This window comes from Anser brachyrhynchus (genome assembly GCF_964034855.1).
Source record: "Anser brachyrhynchus genome assembly, chromosome: 7".
Lineage (NCBI taxonomy): Eukaryota > Metazoa > Chordata > Aves > Anseriformes > Anatidae > Anser > Anser brachyrhynchus.
The window spans coordinates 42,070,844-42,092,977 of NC_137701.1; the positions used below are offsets into that span (position 1 = coordinate 42,070,844).

Sequence of the window (22,134 nt, forward strand, 5' to 3'; positions counted from 1 at the left end):
TAAAAAATCGTACATGAAACGTGTCACAGTGTTTTGTTGATATTCCTTCCTGTTCAGTCTGCTTTTAGAAGATTCTGAAGATGAAGAGGGTGACTTATGTAGAATCTGTCAGATGTCGTCTGCAAGTTCTGACAACCTTTTAATAGAGCCATGCAAATGCACTGGAAGTCTGCAGTATGTTCACCAGGAGTGCATGAAAAAATGGCTGCAGTCCAAGATTAATTCAGGTAAAGGAGACAACAGACTGTGGTAAATGTCTGGGTATGGTGGGAGACTTACCAGTACGATTGCTCTTAATAATATTAAGACATATTTTTGAAAAAGCAACAGTTGGGGAGAAAAAAGTGTATATATATATATATATATGTATATATGTGTGTATATATATATATATATATATATTTAAAAAAATAAGCAAAAAAACCCCAACAAACATTATGGCACTTCAAGGCTTTTTTGGTGTGTGTATGTGTGTACGCATGCACATATGTGTGCACATTTTCTCCTGTGAGTTATTTCCAAGAACGGTATCTGTCATTTATAGAACTACACTTTTTGTAATGCCTACTAAGATGTTAAACAGAATATAACATTGCAGAGGTCTGGGGCATGAGAAGATACTTTTAAGAGCTACCCTACCAATTCGGGCAAGTGTGTTCCCAGGAACTCCCTGTGCATGCGGTTCTAATTATTAAGTCTCTGATAGCCAGTCTGACTTTAGCAGAGCGACAGGAATTTTAAAATCAAAAAATGTTTTTCTGTTGCAACAGTTCTTGAATGCATTGTCTTTTTTATTTTTATTTTTTTAACATATCTTAACTCCTGTTCGAGGTAGTTGAACAGGAATATAGATTTTTTTTTAAGGTACACTTCAGAAACTGCACGCTGTACAGATGTTTTTGTATTACTTATAAATTGTTCAATGAACTTAAGTTCAGGATTCTTCAGACTTAAAATACATGGCCTGGTAGAGACATGAAGATCATGAAATACTTTTTACAAAAGGAAGGTGCAGTTTGTTTACTCGGCATAAGATGACCTGCATCAGAGAAAGGACATATTAAAAGCCTCAGCATGTAGGGGAACTTCATTTGAAGTGTGCAACTTTGTAGATAGAAATCAACAAATTTAAGACACAAATCCATCATAATCTTGGTTTTTTGTTTTGTTTCTTATGAAACAACTAGTTTCAGACCTGGAACTTCAAGACAAAATCTTACTCCAATAATAACTTTAAACTATTCTAGTGTGTTTTACTTTTGTGTATAACCAGATTACAGTGTAGAATTCAAACAGCCCAAACAGCAATGATTTTATGCCAGGCTTTCAAGAAGTACGGCGTCCAGACTGAACATGAAGCAAAATACATGCAGCCTGATAGAGAATAAACATTCTGTAGCATTTAAATTCTGATGGTTGTAGATGGTCACTACATTTATACCAGAGACCATCTTTTCATCTAACCTTGCTTTGGGAAATAAAACCAAGAAATAGTTACAGTCTCTAATGCTTATATAATTGTGTCCTGTATTTTAGATAGTTGCAACTTGACACTGATTTCTTACCTTCCCCCTGCACTTCCCAACCAGGTTCTTCTTTGGAAGCAGTAACTACTTGTGAACTGTGTAAGGAGAAGTTACATCTGAATCTGGAAGACTTTGATATTCATGAACTCTATAGGGCACATGCAAATGAACAAGTTAGTATATTTTGCTTGGTTTGGTAAGTGTTGATTTTGTGCTGGGAGGGCACTCCTCTTTAGAGAAGGAAAATGTTTCCCCTTTTCAGGAGGACTGATGTGCACGTAAAGTAACAAAACCATGGAACAGATATATCTCCTCAGTATTCAAATTCTATCCTCCTTCTTTTTCCTATTGCTAAGCCTCCAGTAAAGGTACTATATCTCTTATCCTTAAGTGCAGATCTGCAGGTCTTTCGTCTGTCTTTGCAGTCTAGTGTCTTTGACGCATAGGTGCAGTGGAAATCCTGCATTCACATTTATTAAATCATGATGTGTCTTTCCTTTTGGCTTTTTTGTTTGTTTGTTTGAGAACATTTTAAACAATTGTTTTAAACATACCATTAAAACGATTACTTTATTCCTTTAATTAAAGTGTAAAAACCAACTTCTTTTATAGCAGAGCTTCTTGCTGCTCCTTCAAGTGCTTTTCTAAATCAAAAATAATAATAATAATAATTAAAGGTCCATTGATATTACTGTCTTTATATAAAATGCATCATCTTATAACCACTGGATTGTGTAGTATTTTACAATGAATACGTATTAGAAAGCTGGCATTGATATATTGAACTATTCAGGGGGTTTTCCGTGTTCTCTGGGTTGACTTCTGTGAATGTAGGAAGACTAATGAAATTTGCCTACCTGAGAAGTTAAAAGAAAATACAGAAAAATAACTCCAACTTTGAAATGTGTGAACTTGGCGAAACATCAGCCTCTGATTTTCTTACTGTTTAGAGTAAGCTAACTTACTCTGGTACTCTAGCTCCTTTCACCTGGGCCACATCGTGAACAGTCCATAAGAGTGCTGTCATCTTACATTTTAGCACTACAGAGTGTTGGTTACTGTCACTGTACTTCAATAGAAGTAAGGCCTTTAAAGCTTTTTTCTAAAGAATTAACTCTAAATAATCAATTCAGCAGTAGTAGCATTTCGAAAATTTTCCTTTATTGCAGTGAAAATAATTTCTTGAAATATTTATTAACACCCACGGACAACACTTTTTCTTTCTGTAAAGTATTGGGAACACTGAAAAGAAGCCAGCAAAGTGTTTTGTTTTTTTCAAATGGTACAATTCTCTGCTCCTTAGATTCTTACCTGTGAACTAGTCATACTGACTTAAATAGAAAGAGTTCCACAAATAAAATCCATCTTCAAGGATAACAGGTTAGATCTGTGGTGAGTGGGAGGAACTACAGGTATAATAGCATTTTAGTAATTAATTTGTTTTTTGCTATTACATTTCCCTAGTTTCCTTGGAACAACTAGAGATCAAATATGTAGTGCTTCCAATAAAATCTAATTCTTGTTCTGCCTCTTGAATCGCACGTAAATGTACTGCTAACATTCTGAATGTTTCTTTTGATCTCCTTAAAGGCAGACTATGAATTTATCAGCTCTGGTCTCTACCTTGTAGTGTTGTTACACTTATGTGAACAGCGCTTTTCTGATATGCTAGGAACTGCAAGTGAGGCCAGCACACGTGTCAGAGTAAGTATGAATTAATTTTATGTCAGGAATTGCTCATACAGTGAACTTAGAACTATATTGTTGTCTTGAATGACTTAGGAGCTAGATACCCAAGAAGTACTACTGTTAATTAAGAGATTTTGATGTAAAATGGTCTAGATTTGTCTAATGTAGTAACACTATGTTTGATTTGAAACTGAAGGGTACTACGTTATTTCAGTTACTGTGTTGCAGAATTAATTTTGTCAAGGTTATCAGTAACTGATTGCTTTGCGTGTATCTTACCGTAATTGCTGGGTATTTATCCAAAACTGGAGGGTTTATATTCCTCTGTATACAACGTTCAGTTTAGAACATTGGACCATCTGACTTGACAAACCTTTCTCATTATGCCAGTCTGCATTACAGAGGTCTGGACCTTGCATTGTCCGTCTGCTGGATTGAGCCTTAAATAAGTACTTGAAACTGCTGAGCTATAGTATGATTTTCTGGCATTAGTCAAAACTTTTAATAATTGGGTTTGACTGGATTCTTGTCACTTAAACGCCTTGACTTAGAAGTGCAGTAAGTGCACCTTGGACCAGTAAGAGATCATCATACAAAATCATTTCTGCATAGTGACTCTTTCAAAAATCTGTATTCTACATGTTAATTTGATACTGGATAGTGAATCTCTGTGCTCTTCGACAACTGATCCCCTGAAAGGTATATTCTTTAGAAATTGCTTAAAAAGAATTGGCGATATAAAGCTTGTCTAAAGCTTGTTTGAATATTTGCATAGCAGGTAGTAGGCCTTTGGAGTAGAAGCAGGGCTGTGCTCAAATCTTTTACTGTATTAGAACAGTGGTCCCCTTTCTGTACATGCCCAGTTATACAGCTTATTTTCTGTGGTTCACAAATGAAATGTCCATTAGGAAGAAATTCTTTACTCTGAGGGTGGTGAGGCACTGGAACAGGTTGCCCGGAGAAGCTGTGGATGCTCCATCCCTCGAGCTGTTTAATGGGGCTTTGGGCAGCCTGGTCTGGTGGGAGGTGTCCCTGCCCACGGCATGGGGTTGGAATTAAATGGTTTTAAGGTCCCTTCCAACCCAAACCATTTTATGACTCTGATTTTCCAAAAGACACAATCTAACTGTAGCCAGCATCCAGTACAGTTTATTACCTTGAGGATATTGCAGAAGTAAGATGTTCTTAATGTTTCTGATCAGGCGCAGCATTACATAGTTGTGTGATGCTACATTTTAAACCAGTAAAGATCACTCTTATGCGTTTGATACTGAAACCACAACTGGGCTATGGAAACCTCTTAGGTTATTCTTGTTTCCTTTTTATTTGCTGTGTCAGCATCTGTCCTATCATTTAAACAGTGATGTAGGTTGTCACTGTTCTTCTAACATTTAGCTGCCACTATTGCCTAATAGTTACCCTGATTTTAAACTTTATATTTACGGATATAATCTTCAGTGGATTTATGCTTTTTTTCAATAGCCTCGTTCAGCCAGAGGGCTCTGTTTTGCCATGTAAATAGTGAAATAAATGAAGTGGATTCAACTAATGAAGTCCTTGTGGGTTACGGTTTTGTGCATTGGAATTTGTAGGAACGGTTTTCACAAAACTGCCAATTTCTTACATGTGTGCAACTCTCAAAATAGATGTGTTTTACAGACTGTAGGACATGAAGATGGGGAGGCACTAACTGCTAACAGAAGCATTTGACATAGTGTGGAAGCTGAAAAAACTGTGCAGTAGCAATTTGAGGTCTAATATGTGGGACTTTATATTAAATTTTGTATTGATTTTGTAAGTTGAGCAAGTGGGTTAGGATAACCAACACCTGGAATGAAGCTTTGGGATATAAAAAGTGAAGAAAAGGTGAAGAAAACTTCTTTGCTAACGTGTTGCAAATTACTGCACATAAACTTTGCAACTTTTAAACTACTTTCTCTCTGCCTTGTTTCTAGTTTATTAACCTTGCAAGAACTCTTCAGGCACATATGGAAGATATTGAAAGTAGGTGCTTCCCCTCTCCTCCTCCTTCCCCCCCCATTAGATCTACTCAAAGTTAAATGAGTACAATCCTCCTTTGCCAAGATGATTCATACTACCAAACTTAATTACTGAAAAATTGACTTTACCCAGTGCTTTTTCCAGTATCAGTAGAATTATTCTGGGTGAGAGCTGATTTTAATTCTCCATGATGGATTTCCCAATAGCATCATGACTATGCAAGACTATGCAAGTGTTTCCTGCCACTGATACCAAGATTCTTTGCGAGTGTATTCTAGTAGTACCTAATTACGGAAATGGTGGTGACCTTTAGGCTGTAGCCTTTTCATGAGTTCTGGTAGAAAAGAAGCATTTCAGGCTAAATTTGACTGTGCTTAAATTACCATACTTTTCTTGCCCTTTTTGTTTACCTCGTTTTCCCCGCTTTTTGGATGTACATATACTTTGATCAGCACTGTCCACTTCTGGAATGAATTTAACAGTTCTCAACTAAGGTAGAGGACTAGCCTACTTTTCACGTAGTCGTTCTTCAGTGCGATGAAGTGAGAAAAATGTGTGCTGACCTGTGGTAAATGTAGCCTGAATCTGAGTATTATTTCTGGGCATTGTGAATAGGCAGTGGAAAGGTAATCGGTTTATCTTTTTTCTAGTGTCTGTTTGTCTGTCAACGTGCAAATTTTGTATATGCATTGAGCTTTCAGTGAATAGGACATGTTTGGAGTATGATATAAGGAATGCTGGGGGGGGGATTGTTTAGTTCAAGAAGCAGAGGATAATTTCTGCGTTCAGAGCACTATGTAAGTAATACTTTCTATAACAGAGAAGGATTGGAATTCAGGATTTATTCTTAAGTTATGTGTATTCTTATTACAGTAGAAATTGATCTTAGTAAGTGGCATTCCACACAGCAATTTAATCTGTATTTGACCTAGACTTTAACTTGCAGGTGAGGAATACCGATTTGAAATTTATTATTGACACCATTTGAGTTATGTTTCTCTTCTCAGAAATGTTTTTGGGAGGCTGGAGAAGTGATGAGAAAAACGTTGCTTCCCTCTTTATGTTCAGAGAGAGAACAAATTACGTGATTTAAATAATTTCAAGACTGCAGAGCTTGCTTAGGAGGACATATTAATTCCTGTTAGGCACAAGCTAACTTTACAAACCTATTGTAGATGTTTGTACTTTGTTTTTGTCACAGCTGACAAGCATGCGTTTGTGCTTTAATTCACGTTTCAGTAGCAGAATCCTATGCATATGGGGACTTTATCTTACTTAGACTGAAAGAATGGGGGTGGAGATAGGAGCTGCTTCCAAGTAGGACTCACTTAATTGTGTTAAGCAACAGATAGATATATATATATATATATACACACAAAACATATGTGTATAAATATATAAACGTAAACGTCAGAAATTTCTGTTTGCTTAGACTAATGAACTTTTCTAGGTATTTTAGTGTAAAGATAGTTTAACTGTGGGAGTAATTTCTTCCCGTATGTTGAGTGCAGCTGTCATAGCTTGAACATACTCTCTCTCCTCTTACTACAGTTGGAATTAGCCACTGTGAACTTTATATAAAAGTTGAATCTCTGGCATAATCATATTTTCTTCCTTTTATTTTGAGGAGGAACAGCAGGAGGACACTGCAGTTTGTAATGTGGAATTTAGATTTAAAAATGCTACGTTTTTTCAGATGTGAGATGCGTTTAAAAATTAAGCCATGAAATTATACAAGGTTTGGGGCCGGTATTACAGTCAGCTATTTATATTATGAAATCACCTTTATTTCCACTACTCATTTCAAACTAAAAGTGCTCTAGTTCTAAATTTAACAGACCTTTATGAAGGCTTCTGATTATACTGTGTTGTTCCAACAGCTTCTGAGGATGATTCTGAAGACTGATGCTGGTGGAACTGTGTTGCAAGAGACAAACGGATGTGCTGCAGAAATGCTGAACTGGCAAGAACAACATGAACATGCATTTGTTTTTTGCTCTCCTTAGTAAAAAGTGCATTGAATATTACTGTAGTTTTTGAAGCACTGTTAAATTCAAAATCAACTGCTGCACTGTGGAACTCAGTGGATTTGAGAACTACTCAGCATGTGCAAAGATTAGATATATGTGTGTATATGTGTATATATATAAGGCAACTTCACTTTTTAAATGATGGGGATGTGCTTCGTTTTGGGAGACATCAGATTTTGAATATTTAAGAAAGCTATATCTCTCTTTATTTCCTTCTTACTGTAGTCACATTTCTGGTTTTGTCTATCCAGTTTTGCTCCTCTACTGGCACTAAGTGGTTATTGTGGGTTTTGGGGTAAGGGCGGGCAGGGAGGGTGGGGATGTCTATGTACCTAAGTAGCTTTTGTTTCTTTTCTTTTTTTTTAAATGCCTCTTTTGCGGCCTCATATAGTAACTGATTGCTTCCAGTGTTAATGAATGAGCAGGAGGATGAGCAAGGTACAGTAGAGACTGTTTGGTTTTCAGTTTATTTGAAGAGTATTAACTCAAAAAGCAATAAGAACTTGCAGTGGTCTTCTAATACATAGTGTTAATGATGGTTTTTTTTATTTACCGGTTTGGAAGTTGGAGACTATATTTGATATTATGTGGGTATTCCATTATGGAATATTGCAGGTGTAAACTCTTGCATTTCAGCATTCCTGGCAGATATGCAACTCGATAAAGACCTAAGTTTGTGTTAGTTCAATCAGACTTTTTATGTCCCACCTTCACTGTTCAAAGCACTGGTTATCGATGTGTTTTCTAGTGTTGTCACTTCTTTATAAATAAAGTAAAAATGAGGTATGCATCTTCACTGGTATTGTCCATTTTATTTATACATGGATATCTACCAGAACTTATATTTGAAAACTTGGAAAGCTGTTGTCTGTGGTTTATCTTTACTAATGTTTGTAAATTCTTACACAAATATTTAAGATTGTTTCTCAACATTTTAAATTGAAATGCTTTATATGAATGGTGGTACAATAAATTGTCATACGTGTATCAGAATCGTATTTGCTATAAATATTTCTCTTGGCCTTTTAATGACTAGTAAGAATGTATCTGCAAGGAGTTCTTTATGTTGAAATACCTTGAGTTTATGTACAAGCGAACTTGTGAGGAAGAAAGAACATACCTTGACAGCAGAAATGAACTCATTATTTTAGGAGTTACCCTAAAACTTAGTTTAGTATTATACGAGATGGCCTGTCAGCTGTAAGCCTTGAAAGAAACGGGGATACTGAAGAAGTTGAACGTTTCTGTGCTCATCCTGATAACCTTAAGCCATTGGTTATTCACCGACAATACCTGTAATTCTGGCAATTAGGTGAAATACAGCTTTCCTTCAGCTATTCATTTGAAGGGTGGAGGCCTAGGCATACGTGAAATTTTTTCTAAATCATTTCTGAAGAAAGTGAATTAACGTGAATAGTAAAAGATAAATGGTCGATCGTTTCTGTGTTGATGTAGCTTAGGAAAACATTACCGAAGTAAACGGCGTTTCATGCGTGCTCGGTGCAGGCAGAGGCACAGGCATGGGTTTTGGTAGCCTAGCAACGTGGTGACGGGAAGGCTATTTTTAATTTGTTTCTGTCCTTCCGTATAACAAATGGCGTTCCTGGGGGGTGAGCAATTTAAGCAGCCGCAGCCCCAAGCACCAGCGCGGTTCAGAGGGCAGGGTGGAGCCGGGGGAAAGCAGAGGGGGGCCGAGCGGCGTCGGCTGGGGAGGTTGCGGCCGCACGCCCCCCCGCCCCCCCCCGCAACTTGCCCGTGGCGCACGGCGCCTTGCGGCAGGGCCTCGGCCCGGGAGCCCGGGCGGGCCCCGCAGCGAGGCGGGCGCGGGGCGCGGGGCCCGGGGCGGGCGGGCGGCTGACGGGCGGGGCCGGGCCTGGTTGGGCCGGCGGAGCTACCCCGCCCCCGCGCCGGAAGAGGCCCCGGGGCGGCGGGAGCGTTTCCGGGGCAGGGCTGGAGGCGGAGGCGGCCCGGCAGCGCCATGACGTCGCTCCGCGCCTTCACCTGCGACGACCTGTTCCGCTTCAACAACATGTGAGCCCCCCCCCCCCCCCCCCCGCCCTTTCCCCTGGCTGGGGCCGGCCCCGCAGCCCGGCAGGGCCCGCGCTGAGCGTTGCTCTTTGTCCGCAGCAACCTGGACCCGCTGACGGAGACCGTATCCTTCCGCTGCCGCCGGCCGCCCGGCAGGAGGCCTCGGGGGGCGCCGCGCCGGTGTCGCTGTGCTCCTTAACTGACGGCCGCAGTACGGGATCCCCTTCTACCTGCAGTACCTGGCGCACTGGCCCGAGTACTTCATCGTGGCGGAGGCGCCCGGCGGGGAGCTGATGGGTTACAGTGAGTGCCGCGGCCCCGGCTCCCGCTGCTCCGGGGCTCCGGCTGCCCTCGGGCCGCGGGGCGGGCGCGCTGCGAGCGCTGGTCGCGACGCTGAGCTCCGGGCTCGGGCTTCGGCTTCCCTTTGCCCGCCGAGAGCCAGCCCCGGGCCGGGGAGCCGCGCGTGCCTTGCCGCGGCGCGGTGGCGTTCCCCGGCGGTACCCGCTGCTGGGGCTGTCTGCCTGTTCGTCCTCCTCGTTACCCGTGCCCCAGCATCCCGGGAGGCCTTCGCAGAGACTCGGGAAATGACCTGCTCGATGTGTTGAAGCCTAAAGCGCGTGTGCTGTGGGTGACGGGTGTTTCTGAAGTACCGTGTGCGATAGGAAGTTTGAGTGGTTGTTCGCAATCTAATGCTTGCGTGGCGTTATGTAGAAACAAACTCCAAAGACACCCCTACTCCCCACTCAACTTCCCCCCCCCCCCCCCAAAAAAAAAAAAACAAAAAAAAAAAAAACAAAAAACCACCTTTTTTGGCTACATGTAACGTGTTGGCAGGCAGGGCCTAAGCTTTCTTTTGCCAGGTTAGCGAAGCTTCCCAAGTTCTCCCCCCTCAGAGCGACCAGAAATGTCCATTAGCTGCTAGGATGATGAGCCAGTTTTTGGCTTGTAGCCCTCTGTTCTTCCATTATTCCAGTCAGACCCGGAATTCTGCTTATTTAAAGACTTGTGAGAATTGCTTAAGACTTTTATTTAGAAGTCACTCCTCAGAAAACAAGTTTTGAAAAACGATTTAACTTTTTTAATGCTAATCAGGAGAGTAGCATTTACTAGCGTAAAACGAGCAAAATGATGTGTGATGTAATGAAGCAGAACTGTGTGAGAACCGTTTGCATTGTCTGCGGTAGGTGAATTTGGGTGTCAGAATAGGTTAGCGCGCAGTTGGTGAAATCAGGAACTAGCATCTGGGGGTCTTTCCAAGAGAGCTTGGAATCCAGATGGAAATGTGACCTTCAAGGGCCTTGTCTGCCTTTCTCTGAAGCTCTGATATTTGACCTGCAACCGTACAGAGTTGCTAAGTCGTAGAGTGATAACACAGACGTGCCTTGTTCAGCTTTTTGCCACACTCATTGCAGCGTGTGTTTATATACTCTTCTGTAAAGATGTGTATCTGGGGTGCGTTATCCCAAAGGCGCTGCTGTGCTGATAACTCTGTATGTCCACAGTAATGGGTAAAGCAGAAGGCTCTGTGGCTAGGGAAGAATGGCACGGACATGTTACTGCTCTCTCTGTTGCACCAGAATTTCGACGGCTGGGTTTGGCTGCCAAGTTGATGGAACTATTGGAAGAAATCTCAGAAAAGTGAGTATTACCCTTCTCTTTAAGTTGATCTTTTAAAGTATTCTTTCTGTAGACTTCTGTCTGTGATTTAGGTATTTGTTTTACATGAAACATACCCAGGCTCCCAGACTTCTCTATTAAATAGTGCCCCAACTGACTGAAATTCCCTGTAGTTAGAGAACAAGAACTAAAAACTTCGCCTGGCATTTTAAAATCTCTTGATTTCTATGAAAGCTCACTTGCCATGATGAATGGGAAGTAGTCTAAATTTCAGCAAAGACACTGTATAAAGGATCCTTTTCTTGACATTTTGTGAAGTTCTTTTCCTACCAACTGTGTTTTCCATAGTGCCCCCAACATACTTGTTTAGCACTTGTGGACTTTGTGCGGGTTCCCTTGGACACAATATTACACCAGTGTGGTGCTGCAGACAGTAACTTAGCTTACTTTCCATCTCATGCTGGGTTACTCATACCTGCAGAAAATAAACACATAGGGAAACGTCCCTAGCTCATGCCAGTAGGGCAACCCTGTTGTGGTTGGTAAAATCCAAAAACTGCGTGATTCTTTGAAGAACTTGCGTATTGAGGGCCATCTCCTGTTAGGCAGCTGGATTGTGGGACTGATTTTTTTTCTTCCCCTGTTCATTTTGAAGGGGGCAGTCCCTAAGCTAGTCCAATGTAAATGCATCCAAAATATAGATTATAATTAAAAATATATGTATATGAAAATGAGGCTTGTGTGGGTATTTGGCTTGCCCTGTTCTTTTTGTTAATAATTCTGAATGCACTGGATGGTTTAGAAGATTGTTCACGTGACCAAAAAATGACTTCTGCCAATACTGGGCTTGTCCCTTGGTAAAAGGAGTGCATCTGTTATTACAGCGTGAAACACACCCGATTAGTGTACCGCCACATCAGACCTGTTCTTGGTTACATGTTGTAGGTTCTTAATTGGAAATACATTCATCTGCTCGTTCTTACTGTGTTTTGTTTATTTTTTCAAAGAAAGGGCGGATTTTTCGTTGATCTCTTTGTGAGAGTATCAAATCAGGTTGCAGTAAATATGTATAAGCAACTAGGCTACAGTGTGTACCGGACAGTGTTAGAGTACTATTCTGCTAGCAATGGAGAGCCGGATGAGGATGCTTATGGTAAGTTCTTGTTCTACCCCAAGTTGAATGGAAAGATTGTCTAGTTGTGTGTCCCAGGGTTGTTTGTATGTTTTGTTTATATGGAAAAAGTTAAGGTGGTTGTTGTGTAATGGGATTTTACTTCTTCCTTTAGATAGCTTTTCCTGCTGAGGATTAACATCTGTTATAAAACTTAATCTTGCAGTTTGCACATTGCGTTGTATCCCTGGTAAAATAAAATGCCAGATGAGTAAACTATCAAGTACAAAGACATGTTATTCTCTGAGTAAGGATAAATAACATGCAGTTACTTATCTAATGGAAAGAATGCCCCTGGCAAGTGCCTGGACTTATTCCTGATACCACTGGGAAGAGGAATGGCTGTGCTTTCCTTCTTCCTTTCTCTTCCCTCCTTTTCTGTGACGGCCTTCCCACCCCCACCCTTTTGTTTTGTCCCTTGATTATACGGACTTGAGGCATTGTTTTTCTCAGCCAATTAAAATTTGACGAAGGCTAATGGTCCACGGTGACAGAGAATTGGGTGGCCTTTTCAATTTAAAGGATAAAGGACATGGAAATTTCGAGTACTATGTTAACAAAACAGGAGTACTAGGTGCTTGTTATTGCAAAATATTTTTTCCTGTAAGTGTCCCCCACGAAAGCTTTTTTGGGCTTGCTGTGTATCTCTTCTGTTCATCCATTCATCGTTTGAGATGAAAGTAACATGAAATACAAAGGCTGTGGACAGACAACTACAGTTGTTGCAGATGACTTAAGTCATGTTTGGCCTTTCAGCCTGCCATTTTCTTGACATTCAGTTGAATTTGGTGCTGTACTAACGATTTGAATCGTTCACTTTGCTACCGAAATGTGCTTGATTAAAAGTGATCTTACTGTAATAGGGAATTCGCTTAGTATGGCTTTGTGCAACGACACTTGTCACAACAACATTTTTTTCTCTTGCTACAGATATGAGAAAAGCTCTTTCCAGAGATATGGAGAAGAAATCTATTATACCTCTTCCTCATCCTGTGAGACCAGAAGACATTGAGTAACTGTAAACTGTGATTCTCAGGCAACATGCTAAGAATTTTGGGTTCCCTCTCTGCCTGCCCCCCAAAACCTTACGGATGAGAAAACATAGCCTCAGTGTTTTTTCCCATGAAATACCGAAAGCAATATTGAGAAGTTTACGTACGCTGCCTTTACTGGTAATAGCTGCATACTTTTGCACTTCCTCTAGTGAGTTTTCTTTTCAAATATTGGTAATGCAGAGACTATTAAATGGAATCACCTGGTGACATGGTACATGGTGTGTTTTTTTCTCAGATCAAAAATAACTGGTCAGTAATAGTAAAACTCCTAAAAATGCCATTATTCATGACCAATGAAAATATGATTGTACAATACCCAGGAAAAGGAGCAAGGGGAGGTAGTATATTAATATTTTCGTAGAAGAGATACCTGTTACAGATAATTTGGACGTTTTCTTTCAATTTTCGTGGCACAGGGATCGGCTGAACTTAGGTTCACGCTCAATTTGGAAAAGTCAGGCAAATAAAGAAGTCAAGGCTTTGCATCTACTGTGGACCTGATTCAAGACCAGTTCTGGGTACCATACATAACCTTAACATGCTGCATCCACTGAAGTAAGCCACAGTAAGGGTTTCTTGCATTCTCATACTCTACTGCTTGTATTTAAGGCCAGGTTGGCGAGGGCTTTGAACAACCTTGTCAAGAGGAACTGCCCATGGTAGGGGGTTGTTGGAATTAGACGGTCTCTTAAGGTCCCAAACCATTCTATGATGTTTTTCTTGCTCAGGTTCAAAGTTGATGTAGGATTTCCAGATAAGGAGAGACTTCGGATTTGTAGGCTACGTTTATAGCATCTGCAACTAGCCTTATATTTAATACTGAAATAATACTTTTTAAGTATTTTTAATGGGGGAACAGGGATGAAGATGAAATTTGTAGAAATTTCAGGTGCCTGAGTATTAATTGACTGTATGAGCTAGGATTAAGATGAAGTAGTATCAGCGCACATAATCCGGTTAGTTTATTCCTGTAAGCGTGCTTCTTCCTCCATGTTTCTGCATACCCTGCTAGAAGCGGATGCTAACTTTGATGGGATGTAGGCTGAGCCGTGATAAGCTGGGGGGCGGGAGTGCCGCGGGCGGGCGGGCAGCAAGGCACGGGGTGGGCGGTGCCACAGGTGGCGCTGGGGGAAATCGCCCTGGGGCGGGGTGGGTGCCCCGCTGCCACAAAGCATTGGCCGGGCCCCCTGGCAGCGGGCCCCTCCCGGCACTCGTGCCCCGGGGCCCCACCAGCCCTGCTCTCCCCAGCCCGCCTCCTGCCTGAGGGGCTCTGCAGGTCCCCCCGGCCGGGCCGCGCTGCCCTCAGCCCTGCTACCAAGGAAAGGAATGGCTGTGCTTCTTCCCCCCTCACCCATCTCTTTTTTTTCCTCTCCTCTTCTCCCTCGATGGCAGGGACTCGAAATGTTTTTCTCGGATGTCCACGTGAAAATTAAAAAAAAAAAGAAAAAAAAGGTGACGAACACTGACAGAAGTCAGTGGCTTTTTCAAGGTAGAGGCTAAAGAACGTGGAAATTTCTAGTTAGTTAGTGTTACTCTGTTAACAAAACCGATGTGCGAGCCACTTGCTGGTTTTATTTTTTTGTTTTTCTTTACAGTGGTCTCCCCAAAAGCTTTTGTGGGCACGATGTGTATTATGTGCACGATGTACCATTTGGCGGGGCCAAATGGTATATGAGCCCCAGGCAAGCCATGAGGGAGCTCGTTCTGCCTGGGCTGCTCTTTGGGGTAAGTGCTTTGTTTTTCCTTCAGTCAGTTGCAGGGGTCTTTGGGTGGGTCGGAGTCTATGGACTGACGCATTTCCAAGTAGAGAGCGGTACGCCCATCTTTGTGAGGTAACAACTAGTAGGATCTCTTAGAGGAAAGCAATCTATATAGTAGTAGTAAGTGCCTGTATTGCATGCAGCTCTTCTTCAGGTGAGTAATTGTTATAGAATGTTTATGGATAGGATGACAGCGGTACTTTGTGTGTTTGCTTTGTCGCTCTAGATCCCTTATGATGTTTGCAGAATTACAGGGCAGATGCTATGTAGAATGCTAAATGCATATTTCTATACATTTATGGCCGTTTGGCATTTTTGGACTGCGGGCGGCGGCCAGGACTACGCGTTTTTTTTTTTTATTTTCGGGCGGCCGCCAGGTCTACCCGGCGGAGGGTACCTCTGCTACCGAGGGCGGAACCGCCTACGTGACTGGCAGGGAACCGAGGGCGGAACTGACGTCAGGGCGTGCCTTCACTGAGGGCCAAAACGGCTCCGTGATTGGCTGGACCGTGAGGGCGGATGTGGTGTCCGAGCGAGCCGTCGTTGAGGGCAGAAGCGCTCCATGATTGGCTGGGAACCCAGGGGGGAAGTGGCGTCACGGCTAGCCTTAACTCAGGGCGGAAACGCTCCGTGATTGGCTCGGAGGAACGCAGGGCGGAGGTGCCGTGCAGGGCTTGCCGGCACTATGGGTGGAAGCTGTCGGGCCGGGCCGGGCCGGGCTCGGCTCGGGCCGGGCCGCCGAGGCGCGGTGCCGACACGAGGTTGGTGGTCGGTGCCGCCCCGGGCCGGGCCGGGAGGGGGCGAGGCGGCGGGCGGTTGGGGCGCCACGCGGTCGGCAGCTTCTGCGGAAACGGCCCTTGTGCGGGGCGGGGCGGCGCCGCGCCGGAGCGGAGCGGACCGGGCGTGCGGCGGGGTCTGCACTGCGCGGGGCTTCGGAGGGCTGGGGGAGAGGGGGGCGGGCGGGCGCAGAGAGGGCGGCGGGGCGGGGGGGGCGGTTGCGTTCGCTTGGCCGACTCCCCTCTGGGTCGGATGGACTGCTCGGTCCCGCGGCATGCTGGGAGCTGTAGTTCTGTGGTGCGCGGCCGGTCTTTCCCCGAGCCGGGGCCGGGGCCGGGGCCGGGCCGTGCGCGCCGGGAGGCGCAGGTTGCCGCTGGCTGCGAGCGCGGCTGCCGGCGGTGAGGCGAGCGAGAGCCTTCGGGGGCGCTTCCCCGGAGCGTCGGGCCGGGAGGGGTGGGGGCTGCGGCGGCCGGGCGCGGGTCCTCGCTGCGCTCGATCGTCGGGCTGCGCCTCGGAGGTTTTCCTCCCCCCGCGCGCTGACGGCCGGCTCTCTCCTTTCCCTGCGGCTCACCAGGGCAGAAGCAGCTCCCCGCCGCTGGGACCCCCGCGGGGTTTGTCGCCGAGCGAAGGTGGCGCGGCAGCTGAAGGGAGGAAAGCTGCAGCTGGCGTGCTGCAGTCGCAGGTTTCCCAGGAGAAAGAGCAGCCCGTCTGTCCCAGCTGTCCGGGTAAGTCGCAGCGACCTCCGGGTGAAACTGAGGCGTGCTGCTCGTAAACTTCCTGCAGCCCAGGCTCAAAGGCTGAATCGAATTTGCAGAAGCACGAACCACTCGGCGCGGGGAAGCGCAAAGGAAAGCCGCGTAGTGCCTGCCAAGCTGTAGTAGCTTCTTAGACCTAGAACGAATTGGCCTGTCGACCTCTGTCTCTTTGTTGCTCAGTCTGTGGTACGAGAGGCTAACCTTTGTCCCGCCTCAGCTTTCAGAGTTGTCCTAGAAATAAACTGGTGCTTGCGGGGCTTTCCAGAACGCTGGTTGTGGTCGGTCAAGACAGACGTGAGAGGTAATTTCTGCCTTTCTGTCTGTCTATTGGTTATGTCCCGAGAGTTTTGCTTGAACTGTGTGCAACAAAAGAAGCCTTGGGCCCGTACTGAGCAGCGAGAGAAAGCAAAACTCCAGGTAAGCGCTGGCCGTAGCAAAGTTGCTTGGGAATTGAGCGGCTGGGGGCTTTCCAGCAGAACTCGATACGCAGACAGAAAGGTGACCTTCGAGGTCTGCCTTGCGTTGAAGCTGTGGTGTTTGACCCATAACTGTATGGAGTTGCTAAATCCGAGAGGGAATGATAGAGACGTCCCTGGTGCAGCCTTTTTTGCCACAGTCATTGCAGAAATGTTGGAAAAGTGAGTATCATCCCTCTCTTTAAATTCACCTTTTAAAGCATTCTTTCTGCAGACTCCTGTCTGTGGTTTAGGTACTTGATTTGCGTGAAACAGAGCCAGACGTTCCTATTAACTAGCGCCCCGATTGAAATTGCCTGTCGTCAGAGAACAGGAGCTATCAATGGTGCTTGGCAGTTTAAAATCTCTTGGCTTCTACGGAGGCTAACTTGCCAAAGCGAATAGGAAGTAGCCTAAAGTTCGGTAAAGACGCTGAATAGAAAAGGTCCTCTTCTTGACAGGAAAAGAGCTTCGCAGAACATGAGCTCTGTTTCCCGTAGGGCTCCCTACTTACCCACCCGTTCAGCGATTATTGCAGGCTTTGACTGGTCCCCTCAGGTCCAATATCGCACAAGCGTTGTGCCGCAGACGGTGCCTTAGCTTACTTTCCATCTCGTGCTGCGTTACTTATACCCGCAGAAGACTTACTTCAGCGTCAAATAAACCCTGTGCGAAGCGTCCCCGACTCATGCCAGTGGGACCATCCCGTCGTGGCTGGTAAAATCCAGGAACAGGACGATGCTTGGAGGAACGTAACCTATGGAGGAGCTGGCAACAGGTTTTCGAGACTGGTTTTCCCACCCCCCCGCGCATTTTGAAGGAGGCAGTCCCTAAGCTGATGCAATCCAACTGCATCTAAGCTGTAGGTTGTTACTTTCATAAGTTATAAAGGAACTTAACTTTTTTTTGTTTGTTTGTTTTTGTTTTTTTTTTTTTAGATCAAGGCTCGTGTGCATGCGTTTGGCTTGTCCCGATGACTGGTGTAGATGATCGCTCACGTGCCCCAAAGCTCCCTGTGCTGATGTTGGATCTGCCCCTCGGTAAAGGACGGCATCCCGTGTGTTCAGCTTTTCTTCCTTACTGTGTCATATGTATGTATGTCTTTATTTACTTTTCTGAAAGAAAGGGTGGATTTTTCATGGGTCTCTCTGTGAGCGTATCGAACCAGGCCGCAGTAAATACGTGTAAGCGAGTAGGCTGCAGCGCGTACTGGGCAGTATCGGAGTGCTACCCTGCTAGCAGTGGAGAGCCAGGTGAAGGTGTCTAGGGTAAGGGCTTGTTCTGCCTCAGGTTGAACGGAAAGTTTCTGAAGTTGAGCATCCCGGGGGATGTTTGTAGGACTATTGTTAGGCGATAAAAGTTCAGATGGCTGTCGACAAAGGGGATTTTGTTGGCTCTTTTAGATAGCTATTCCTACCAAAGATCGCATCGGTTACAAAAGGTTGTAGTAACCTCGCAGTCTCTATGTTCTGTAGCATCTGTAGCAAAATAAACTGTCAGATGAATAAATGAGCAGGTACAAATACACGTGACTCTACAGCTGAGATAAAATAACATGCAGTTTCTTCTGTGTTTTGTCTTTCAAAGCACATTGTTGCCGAGCGCCTGAGCTTTTTGCTCACGTTACCGAGGCAAGGAATGACTGCGCTTCTTCCCCCCTCATCCCTCTCTTTTTTTTTTTTTCCTCCTCCTCTCCCTTGATGACAGGGACTCAAAATGTTTTCCTCAGATGTCCACGTGAAAATTAAAAAAAAAAAAAAAAAAAAAAAAAAAAAGGCGATGGTGAACACTGACAGAATTGGGTGACTTTTTCAAGGTAGAGGGCAAAGAACGTGGAAATTTCTAGTACGTTAGCGTTACTCTGTTAACAGAACCAACGTACATGCCGCTTGCTGTTCCTAGTTTTTTGGTTTGGTTTTCCTTTCAGTAGTCTCCCCAAAGGCTCCACAAAGGACACCTTGTGTATCTTTTCTGTTCTTCCAGGATTCATTCGTCAGGAAAGACGACCGTGAAATCTGAGGGCTGTGGACGAGGGCTGTGGAACCATCTGGTAGATGGTTGTTGCAGTTGCCTTTGGTCACATCATTCGTCCTTTTAGCTTGCCCTTTACTTTACCTTGAGTGGAATTTTTCTTGCCACGCTATGTTTGCAGTGGTAACATTGCTGCCAAGGTGTTTTTTGACTAAAAATGATCTTAACTGTAGTAGTGAATTCACAGCGTGTGGCTTTGTGTACTGACTCCCATGATCACAACTTTTTTTTTTTTCCTTTGTCATAGATAGGAGAAAAGCTCTTTCCAGAGAGATGGAGAGGGAATTGATTATACCTCTGCCTCATCCTGTGAGACCGGAAGACGGTGAGTGACTAACTGTAAGCTGCAATTCTCAGGAGTCGCATGGCTAAGAGTCTCGGGTTCCTTCTCTGCCTGACCCCCAGGGCCTTAGGCATGGGAAATCTTAGGCTTAATGTTTTTCTCTATGAAATACTGTCACGCTAAGGGGCGTAGCTGACTAACTGTTACGGGTCTGGTCGGATTCAGGTTACTGAACTATCACGGTCACGGATTCACCAATAACGTAGCACGCCCTCGCTCTAGTCGCGTTCAATGAGAACTGTCACGGCTAGGAACAATGCAACGAAGGGCAGTTTATTACAGCAACAAGGACACAGGTTCTTTGGATCGCCGGCGATAAATTCACTGTCCGCGAAAGCAAGCGAGCACGCATGAAATACACAGGTACTCGTCCTGGCTGTTAATGCATTAAAAGGCACAAAGGCTCTAGAGATTTCTAAGTTTCCAAGGAGACACCTGGTACAACCAAGCGTTCAAATATTACCCCACAGCATCCCAGTGCGGGGGGAAGAGAGGCTCAGCCCGTCGACTGATCCTGGAAGTCAGAAAGGTATCCTTGGTGATGGTATCTTCCCTAACACCCCCTTTCACTTAAGACAGTTTACATCTATTTTCTCTCCTTTAGGTGGGGCTTGAGTGACTCTAGTCAGGCATACCTTGGTTATGTTTGGTGTAAAGTTTTCTTGCTTTCGTTTAAAGGTAGAGGGGTCTGAGAAACTCAGAGCATGCCCTCAGTGAGGGGTGGTCGCACCTTGGAGACACGGAGCTTTTGGGATGGAGGTGTGTTTTGGTATTATGATGATACTAGAATGAGCAAAAGTTCCCTAGAGTGCAGTGTTTTGTTAAAAACATGACAGGTCGTTGGCTCAGGGTAGCAAACATGCAGCTTATTGGTCTCAGTGTGCACAAGAGCATCTGGTCCCCATCTGGTCACAGAGCCTATCCGTGGTGTTTCCACTCCGCTTTACGCTCCGTCCCCTTCCTTAGAGTCAGCACACCAAGTTCCCCTAGTGCGATAGCACGTAAAGTTGGAGGCCTAGGGAACGCTTAGGTAGCGCAGCTGCCCTCCACCCCGAAAGCTTCTTCGATGCTGTACGCTTTCTTTAAAAGGTGAATATGAGTTTAATTTGCCTTGTTACTTAAGGCAATTACTCCGCAACTGCCCAAAGCAGCGACAGTGAGAAGCCCCCTTCCACCATCTGCTCCCCACGCAGGGAGGGACGGACGGACAGACGGACGCTGCTCTTTGCCTTACCCGCCAGGGGAAGGGGAGAACGACCGGGCAGGGAGCCCCACCGCAGCCCCCCTCCTGGGAGTCCTGCACAGCAGTTTAATAAAGTTTGCTTTCCGGCCCGTGCCCCCTTTGGTGGTTGCCATCGGGGGAAGTGGCTGTCGCTGTCTGTGTGTGGGTGCAGGTTCCGTAGCGGGGTGGGTGTGGAGGGGGGGGTGGCCCCGTGTCCACCGCCCGCTGGATGCTGACGACCCCTCGGAGTGCGGGGCCAGCCCTGCCGGGTGGGGGGGCAGCTCGTTGCTGTCTTTGCTCCCCGGGCTGGGGGGACTGCTCGGTGTGGCGGGGGCTGCTTGCAGAGGCGCAAGTGGGGAGGGGGCTGGGGGTTCCCGGCAGGACCCCCAGGGCAGGGGATGGCGTTGTGGAGGCCGGGTCCCGGGGGATTGGCCGCTGGGGCAAGGAAAGCCCAGGCAGGGGTGGCACGGGGTGGCAGGCACAGGTCTGTGGGTGCTGGGCTGCAGGTGGGGAAGCCTGGAGCTGGCTCTGTGGTGTTTGCAGTGTCAAGCCGCCAGGAGCACCATTCCCCCAGCAAGCCGGGAGTTGTGGTCTTTGGGCTCAGAGCATCCTGTTGCCCGCGTTGGGTTCCTTGTTATTATCTCCCTGCCATTTTTGTCCCGATAAAAAATGTACTGTTTCAACTTGCCGCCGCTCAGCTTCCCAGCCGTGAGCGGCACGTTGCTCAAGGCAGACACTTCCTCCCTGAGGCGGCGTGGGGTGCAAATTTCTGCTGTTTTCGTTTCTGCTTTCTCTGGGAAAATGGGCTGGGAAGATGTCCCTGCTGCCCTCAGGACGCATCCTGCTGGTGAGAAGCGGGTACTGCAGGCGGCGGGGCCACGCATGCGCGATGGCGCCTTTGAATGCCCCCTTCCGCCAACTGCTGGTGAAAATCCGGTACTGCAGGCGCCTTGGGTCAGCGCATATGCTGTGGCGCCCCCTGGGGCCCTCTGCGCCACCTGGTGGCGAAAAGTGGGTACTGCAGGCGCCTCAGGGCACCGCATACGCTGTGGCACCCTCTGCCGCCGCCTGGTGGCGAAAAGTGGGTACTGCAGGCGCCTCAGGGCACCGCATACGCTGTGGCACCCTCTGCGCCACCAGGTGGCCAAAAGTGGGTACTGCAGGCGTTTCGGGACCGCGCATACGCTGTGGCATCCTCTGCCGCCGCCTGGTGGCCAGAAGTGGGTACTGCAGGCGCCACGGGGCCGCGCATGCGCGGTGGCGCCCCCCGGCGCCCTCTGCCGCCGCCTGGTGGCCAGAAGTGGGTACTGCAGGCGCCCCCGGGGCCGCGCATGCGCGGTGGCGCCCCCCGGCGCCCTCTGCCGCCGCCTGGTGGCCAGAAGTGGGTACTGCAGGCGCCCCCGGGGCCGCGCATGCGCGGTGGCGCCCCCCGGCGCCCTCTGCCGCCGGCGCCCTCTGCCGCCGCCTGGTGGCCAGAAGTGGGTACTGCAGGCGCCCCCGGGGCCGCGCATGCGCGGTGGCGCCCCCCGGCGCCCTCTGCCGCCGCCTGGTGGCCAGAAGTGGGTACTGCAGGCGCCCCCGGGGCCGCGCATGCGCGGTGGCGCCCCCCGGCGCCCTCTGCCACCGCCTGGTGGCCAGAAGTGGGTACTGCAGGCGCCCCCGGGGCCGCGCATG

At 46.4% G+C, this 22,134-nt stretch overlaps 3 protein-coding genes across 60 annotated transcripts in view; all 3 read left to right on the top strand.

Annotated features, from left to right (window-relative positions):
- Positions 1–8,239, top strand: part of MARCHF7 (membrane associated ring-CH-type finger 7) — a 30,522-nt gene extending 22,283 nt beyond the window's left edge. For 6 of the 9 annotated variants that reach the window (XM_080600032.1, XM_080600036.1, XM_080600033.1 and 3 more), the window contains 4 exons: positions 58–227; positions 1,590–1,699; positions 3,117–3,230; positions 7,097–8,239. In XM_080600032.1, the coding sequence (XP_080456158.1) occupies positions 58–227; positions 1,590–1,699; positions 3,117–3,230; positions 7,097–7,222 (520 nt within the window). In that variant the 3' untranslated portion in view covers positions 7,223–8,239. Of the gene's footprint in view, positions 1–57; positions 228–1,589; positions 1,700–3,116; positions 3,231–5,170; positions 5,220–7,096 lie in introns of all 9 variants that reach the window. The other 3 variants (XM_080600034.1, XM_080600035.1, XM_080600039.1) reach the window with 1 other exon arrangement.
- A 903-nt stretch (positions 8,240–9,142) lies between these two features.
- On the top strand, positions 9,143–13,331 carry NAA20 (N-alpha-acetyltransferase 20, NatB catalytic subunit). The gene is made up of 6 exons (XM_080600126.1): positions 9,143–9,277; positions 9,374–9,398; positions 9,487–9,577; positions 10,777–10,912; positions 11,899–12,044; positions 12,993–13,331. Exons 1-6 carry the CDS (start codon positions 9,225–9,227, stop codon positions 13,076–13,078), a joined length of 537 nt encoding a protein of 178 aa, XP_080456252.1. The 5' UTR covers positions 9,143–9,224; the 3' UTR covers positions 13,079–13,331.
- A 68-nt stretch (positions 13,332–13,399) lies between these two features.
- LOC308198172 (uncharacterized protein) lies at positions 13,400–21,397 on the top strand. Of its 50 annotated transcripts, none has more exons than XM_080600084.1 (10): positions 13,400–13,672; positions 14,713–14,842; positions 16,229–16,379; positions 16,627–16,710; positions 17,809–17,955; positions 19,143–19,220; positions 19,521–19,601; positions 19,709–19,767; positions 19,917–19,997; positions 20,328–20,575. In XM_080600084.1, exons 1-9 carry the CDS (start codon positions 13,656–13,658, stop codon positions 19,953–19,955), a joined length of 786 nt encoding a protein of 261 aa, XP_080456210.1. In that variant the 5' UTR covers positions 13,400–13,655; the 3' UTR covers positions 19,956–19,997; positions 20,328–20,575. The 50 variants fall into 50 exon arrangements, 27 of the variants coding, with proteins under 27 accessions (XP_080456210.1, XP_080456211.1, XP_080456208.1 ...); XM_080600085.1 differs by having other exon boundaries at positions 13,402–13,672; positions 20,432–20,575; XM_080600082.1 differs by having other exon boundaries at positions 13,422–13,672; positions 20,362–20,575.
- The last annotated feature ends 737 nt before the right edge of the window (positions 21,398–22,134 follow it).